Source organism: Pipra filicauda, unplaced genomic scaffold (genome assembly GCF_003945595.2).
Source record: "Pipra filicauda isolate LSUMZ 115617 unplaced genomic scaffold, ASM394559v2 scaffold202_size1376763_pilon, whole genome shotgun sequence".
In the NCBI taxonomy this organism is placed as follows: domain Eukaryota; kingdom Metazoa; phylum Chordata; class Aves; order Passeriformes; family Pipridae; genus Pipra; species Pipra filicauda.
Genome location: NW_024104313.1, coordinates 883,268 through 889,924, shown reverse-complemented (window position 1 = coordinate 889,924; position 6,657 = coordinate 883,268). Strand labels below are relative to the sequence as shown.

The following is a 6,657-nucleotide window of genomic DNA, read 5'->3' as shown; positions in this document are numbered from 1 at the left end:
ATAAAAAGCATGTTGCTAGAATAAAAAGCAATTCCTAAGCAATAGCAGCATCTGCGAAAATATCAACCCACACAGATGCTGAAAAAAAGAAGAAAATTCACCCTAAAACTTCAGCAGACAGAAGTTAAACTGAAATAAGCTTGTCTATTTTGACAGTTATCTGTTTCTTGGTTTGTTTTTTTAACCTAGAATTTTGAGGTCATGATTTTGCCACATCAGACAATAAAATCCATTCCTAATAATGTAACTCAATTTTCTGATAGATAAAGACATCATTTATTGTGATGTCTATTTTAATCTTTTCCCTTCTTCTGTTCCAGTAGTGGAACCAGAGTGAACAATTTAATTTATCAATTTCCATGCACCTGTGCAATGCTGTTACGTTTAGACTCAGTAACCAGTAGTCATGGAGACTTTGAAATAAGATGACATTCCTTAAAAGAAACCAAAAATAATTCAAAGAATTTTTTTTTTGCATATTGATTTTTATAAGACCTCTGTAACTTCTTTACATTTTTTCTCTGCTAAATACTATCTCTCTATAGGCTCTGACAGCCTCATGTCATCGGCTGTTTCCTGTACTATCAGCTCCATATATTCCTGCATCTCTTTCAATTTCTTCCCAAGTGTCAAGGTTTGAGATAGCCCCAACATCCAATTCCCTAGCTCCATTCCCCCTCCCACATCTCAACCTAATGTGAGAGAGGTTTTTTCCAGACAAAACACACCAGACTCCAAAGTGGGGGAAAGGGAAATATATTACAATGACTGTACAAATAAATACCATATCACATTATACACATGATCACAAACTATCTCTACCATGACATATAGTATTTACAATGGATCAATCTCTTCTCCCCTCCAAATAAAAGTCCAGGAGGGAAAGAAGGACAGATCCCTTCCAGTCTCTGAACAGCAGCATCTTCTGAGGCAGCAGGTTTCTTCTCATCTCATGCAGCAGCTGATAGCTGGCTTTCTGCCAGCGTCCACGAGGGAGGTATTCAAGCTCCCCCGGCCCCATCGCCTCACAACCGAGGGGTCTTCCGTGGTCTTCGTAACCCCAGACAAGGTCGTTTCACCACGTCATATCACGAAGACACAGGGGGGTCTTCGTGACGGTCTGGTATCTCCTTGCAGGGCCTCTGTGCCCTGTCTCTCAGGCTGCCACCGTGGCAGCAGTGCGAGGGGGGGAAGCCAAGGTCAACTTCCCCTGCATTCCTCTCGGAGCTCTCTAGCTCCTTTCTACAGTGCATGTCGCACTTCAAGGCTCTTTCAAGTAAGAGTCCATCATCTTCCTCCTTCCAGGAGGTCTCAAAGGAGTTTTGGGGATCTGGTATCAGTCTTACCCCCAAGAACTCTGTAGCTCTAAGCTGCTGGCTCTCCTTTCCTCGACTCTCCTTCCAGGAGTCTCCTCTGCAGTGCTGCATGTTGCTTCTGCTGCTTCTTCAGTTCAGGTCTTATCTCTGGCTCTCTGCCACTGTTTCTCTGGTCAGCGTCGGCTGCTGCTCTGTGCCCATGGAGAAAACATCTCCCGGCATAACTACAGGCACCTAGCCCAGCTTTATGCTGTTCCAGGTCCCTGCAGCCCCCAGCCAGGGGCTGGGAGGGGGCCAGAGGTCCCAAGGGGCTCAGAGCCCCTACCTCGTGGCTCTACAACATGGCCACCTCTCCTACAACCAAACTACAACTCTTCTTTTCCGGTCTGGTTGTGATATGTTTACATTTCTGCAGGAGCGCCCATTGGGCAGAACTTCAAAACTTCCAGGGGTTTCCACCCCTTGGGGTCTACCACTTCTGTTAGCTTCTGGGGAAAACAAGGTTCAAACCACTACACCAAGTTTTCTGTAGACCATTCATAAATCTCTCCTCTTACAGTTTTCTCCTACGTTGCTTACTATGGTCTATTGCAGACAAAGGAGCATCACTGTATCAAACTTACTGCCTTGCTTTGCTTGGCCAGTTATCTGCAGTGGTAGAATATTCTCTAAGGTATACCACAAGAATGTGATGCAACTCAATATGCTGGGTTGCCCTGAAGGGGAAGGGGAAGAGGCATGCAGGGAAGTTTTTTCTGGACCTCCTTGTTTGAGAGGCTGCAGTGAAGCCCAATTTACTTCAATAAATTATATTTACAGAAAGCAGTGACAGTGGTCAGTCCCCATTTCCACCTTTGCCAAAGTTCCTTGGGATGTCTGTGTGTCTGCATCATTATGCCATCACATCTATGGCAAAAGGCAGTATCAGATTTTTTTTCCTAGTTGATGAAAGCTGTGTGCTTCTAATATACCGTTACACTGATTGTTTTGATTGAAGAAGCAAAGAAGCTGAAAGATTTTGCCACGATTGCTAAATACTTCTGTGCCCTGTAAATAAGTGCAGAGATGGTGTCAGACAATACCCGTAACATAAGTGAAAAGAATGTTAAAATTTCATCAATGACATTGCGCCTTAGTTATTTGTGATCATACTAAACCCTATGCATACTGTGAAATAGGCAGATTTCCCTTATGTTTTTTATGGAGATGACAAGCAACTTATTAGGTTAGCACTTCAGAATTTCTAACCTTGGCCAAAAATTCTAGAGGTATCTTAAGTAATAATTCTCAACCTGAATACTGAATGTCTTGATGTTTATGACCATCAGGGTCATGATGATCTAGGTATTTTTCTTGAACTGTAAGTGGCTTCCTGCATAATGTTATTCATCTGGTCTTGCATTTTAATGCATGTATTTATTAAGATGGTAAATGTATAGCAGAAGTATAATATGCAATTTCAGCTTTAAAAAAAATCTTTTATTTCAATAGGCCTATTGAATTTGTTTTGTAAACTTTTACAGATAAACAGACAACTTTATCTGGCTTTACAACTGAACTTCAGTATCAGACAGAAAGGTGCAAATTTCTTGTAGAGCTAATTTAATGAAGGAACTGCACATAAAGCAGAATCTAGAACTGATTCCAGTCAAAGTTCAAATTTCCCTCCTCAGAAATAACACATACGGTTTGTATGCACATTACCGATGCTGGGGTTTGATGCTGTGCTTCCAGTCCCATAAAACAGAAAATGAGGCTCCCTCTCACCAACCCTGACAATGAAACAACCCATAGCACAGTCCAGTAAATTACATCTTTCCTCCCTGTATTTCCAACTGGATAACAAAGCTCCGGTTCCCTGCCCAAGGCCGATAAGCAGAGCTGCTGGCAGGTTTAGAAAGTCCAGGTTCATAAATTTAAACAAGTTACTGTGTCAGCAGCAGAATAAAGATCATTCGTCCATGCACCTCCCCAACGGGATCTCAAGGGCCTTTCACGCCTTCGACCTTATTGGATCAGGCCGTGGTCGCTCCAGCCTCCGCACGCGGTGGCCATGATGCCAGCAAGGCTGCAGGGAGCTGAGACCTGCTGAGGTAAACCACCTTCCTCCCAGCAGTTAGAGTTTTCTTCTATTTCTGTCTGCCAGCGATGTGAGATCGCGCAGGCTCAGGGTCCGCGGCTGCCGGCATCGCCTGACCGCTCCGCCGCCGGGGGCGGGGAGGGGGCAGCAGCACCCGCCGCGCCCCCACCACCGCTCGCCGCCGGGATAAACACGGCCCCTCCCGAAGAGTTGTGGGGATGTGTTGGTTGCGGCTGTAGGGGGAAGTGTTCCGGTTCCACAGCGCGCCCCGTCCCCGCGGCTGCGGGAGAGGCGGCGGAGCCGTGTCCGGAGCCGCCCCCAGCCCGGCCGCGGCGGAGCGGGCGCCTCTGGCGTGGCCGGTCCCTCGTGGCGCGCCGTAGCGATGCTGCCGGCGCCGCTGCCCTGGGAGGCCGTTCCCAAGATGGCGGTCGCGCGAGCGGCTCTGCGCGGCCGCGCTCCTGCAGCCGGGTAGGGACCCGCTCCCGCTCCGCGCCGCCTCCGCCCGCTCCTCGCTGCGCCCCCGCGCCGCGCAGCGCGGCCCGTCGCCATGCCGGCCCCGCTGCATGCATGAGAGACGCCGCCGCGCCGGTCTGTGCAGCCGCCGCCATGGAGGAGCCGCCGCCGGGGAGGTCAGTACGGGGAGCTCCGTGCGGGTAGCGGCGCTGGCCGGGGCTGCGAACGCCGGGACAGGGGAGCGCGCTCAGCCTCCCGTCCCTCTGCGCTGCAGAGCCTCCGGCTGCTTCAGCGCTCCTGCAGAGCGCCCACGGAGCGAGAAAGTGTTTCGATAAGAAATCTCTAGCGGCTGCGGTGGGTAAGGCAGCGCTTTGTGGGCGCTTCGCAATTACAAGCAGCTCGTTTCCTTGGCCCCCAGCCGCGCGGCGGGAGCGGGTGTCTCGGGCAGTGCCGAGCCCGGCGCGGGGGGTCGGGGCGAAAGTTCGGGGACTCGCAGGGAGTAGCGGCAGCAGCAGATGCAGCCCCCGGGAGGCTGGCGGAGCGTGACCTGTGCTCCTTGGCTTGTGAACTGCGGTGATAAAAGCGCTGCCCTCTGGAAGGGAGTCTCGTGTTTATAGCAGCCGTGATTAAAATCGGGTTCTCTCTGGCGTGCTGGCGAAAAACAGCAGGATCGCGGAGTATCGCTGCTGGCAACATTGCAATCGATATTTGTCAGAAGAAAGAGTTAAAAAAAAAACCACCTTCACAAAGAAGACTAGTGTTGTGGTGCCTCAAGGTTTTTGCAACTGCTGTCACCTCCTGAATGTGCTGACCTGCAGATTAGCTTTTTGCAACTCTCCATCTGTGCCCTGCTGAGAGATGGAGATGCAAATTACTTCATAGTTTAGTGTTTCCAACTGGCTGTAGAACTATTGCATAAGTCCAAGTTATTAATTCAGTGGCAATTACTTCTTCTTTTAAAATAACATCCTGTTGATGCACTTCTCACTAGGAGGCGTTCAGGAAACGTTTTTAAAACGCATGTGTGACCAATTTGTACTGTCAGGCAGTAGTCTGGTGCATTGTATTCCAGGTGTGCTGTGCTAAAGAGCTGTGTGCTGTCATGTTGCTGAGATCGTTCATGGATACTGCAAGCTGCTGTTTTGTACTGATGTAATAAAAGTGAATTGGTGATACAGTCCAGTGTGGATCAAGGCTATGGAGTTGAACAATGTCTGGTTTGAGTTTTCATTAATGTGTATTAATGATTTGTTTTTCTTACGCCATGACAATGCCAAAACCAGAAGGTATATAATAGTTAATTAAATTTAACAGCAATATTGTGAAATACAAATGTCAGTAGAGCTACTGAATTTATAATCTTCCAAGTTCCATTTTACAGTATCTTCAAAGACTGATAGTGCAGGTTAAGCAGAAAAAGATTTAAAATAAGTTTGTACAACAGCATGACCCTAGACCTGGGCTGTCTTCATGTAGAAGAGTAATCTTCAGGGCCTGAATGGAAACACCCAGGCATTTCCTGTGCAGGGCCATTTCTGACCTCTGGTGGATTCTGGTTATTACAAGACAGTTTATATGAGTCGGATGTGGGTGTGGATAATTTGGTGGCAACTTTACCCAGCAAATGAAAACTGAATTAGTTATTTCAGAGTGAGCTGGTGGGTGGGAAAGGGATGTCTTAAAACAATTAAGTAGCCTTAATTTGTGTAGGGCAGTGCATGTACTCCACTGTGATTCAGTGCAGTGTGTGCTTTGTGTACCAACTTCTCATCTGCCTTAGAACTGAACTGCTTCTCTGGCTTTATGCAGCACTTGCTTTGACTTAAATGTAATAAAAGAGTAAAGCATCTTCTATCTTTCAAACATGATTACAGTTGATTTAAACTTTGGAGTCATTATTAGGTTTAGTCTTGGGTCTGTGAGGTCAGATCTTGTTGAAATCAATGGGACTGTGTGCAGGCTTGGGAATTTGAAATCTCTTTGGTGGCAGATTGCTTTTATTCTTCTTTGTAGAGTATGAATGTGTTCTTATGATAAAGAATTCTTCTGGCTAGCACTAAAGTGCATTGATATAATGCATTCTCTTTAAGTTAAATTCTGCTGGAGAAGTATTCAGTCATTCTCATTAACAATACACCTACATTTGTTTAAAAGAGAAAGCTTATTGATTTGTTGTTGTGAGACTGCCTTATGTATTAGAAATCTGCTTGCCTTTGTGTGAGCATTCTGTGTCTTGTTAGAATATAAATGCAGTGGTAGATTTTATAAATTTAAGGCAAGCATAAAATATATTCATGGCTTCTTTTTTTTGAATTACACAGTCCTTAGTCTTCATTGAGAATCCAAAATCATACTGTTTTTCCCAGGTCTTCCTTTATTTCCTGAAACACACTTTGGGGTGGGGAGAAGGGAGGCTGCTCTAATCTGAAAAATACTGAGGGAACCTACAAGCAGATTTTGATTTTGAGATAGGATTGCATTTGGACACTGGATAGCATGCAGTGGTTATGCATAAATGAAAAGATACTACTGGAAAGTTTTGGGAAGTATTCACATTTAAATATCAGTCCTTATAACAAAACAAGCAGAAGGTTTTCCAGATCAGATGTTTCCAGTAGGTAACTTCGAATGCTAATTAAAACAGATGTTTGGTGTTTTTTGATTATTGCCTATAGACTTTAAATTTCCCAAGCCAAATTTTAGACTTTTCTAAGAATTTTCTGGCACAAAATCCACTATAGAAAACAGTGAGGCCTTAAGCATGTCCTTAGTTTCTTGGGACTTTGTCCTTTGTTTGGCAGCACT

The 6,657-nt window shown here is 46.0% G+C and overlaps 1 protein-coding gene across 5 annotated transcripts in view; it reads left to right on the top strand.

Moving 5' to 3' along the window:
* The first annotated feature begins 3,689 nt into the window (after window positions 1–3,689).
* The window catches only part of MAP3K4 (mitogen-activated protein kinase kinase kinase 4), a 68,012-nt gene continuing 65,044 nt past the window's right edge, over window positions 3,690–6,657 (top strand). For 4 of the 5 annotated variants that reach the window (XM_027729499.2, XM_027729497.2, XM_039380804.1 and 1 more), the window contains exon 1: window positions 3,690–4,028. In XM_027729499.2, coding sequence (XP_027585300.1) covers window positions 3,967–4,028 — 62 coding nt within the window. In that variant the 5' untranslated portion in view covers window positions 3,690–3,966. The remainder of the gene's footprint in view (window positions 4,029–6,657) is intronic. The other variant, XM_027729496.2, reaches the window with a different exon arrangement.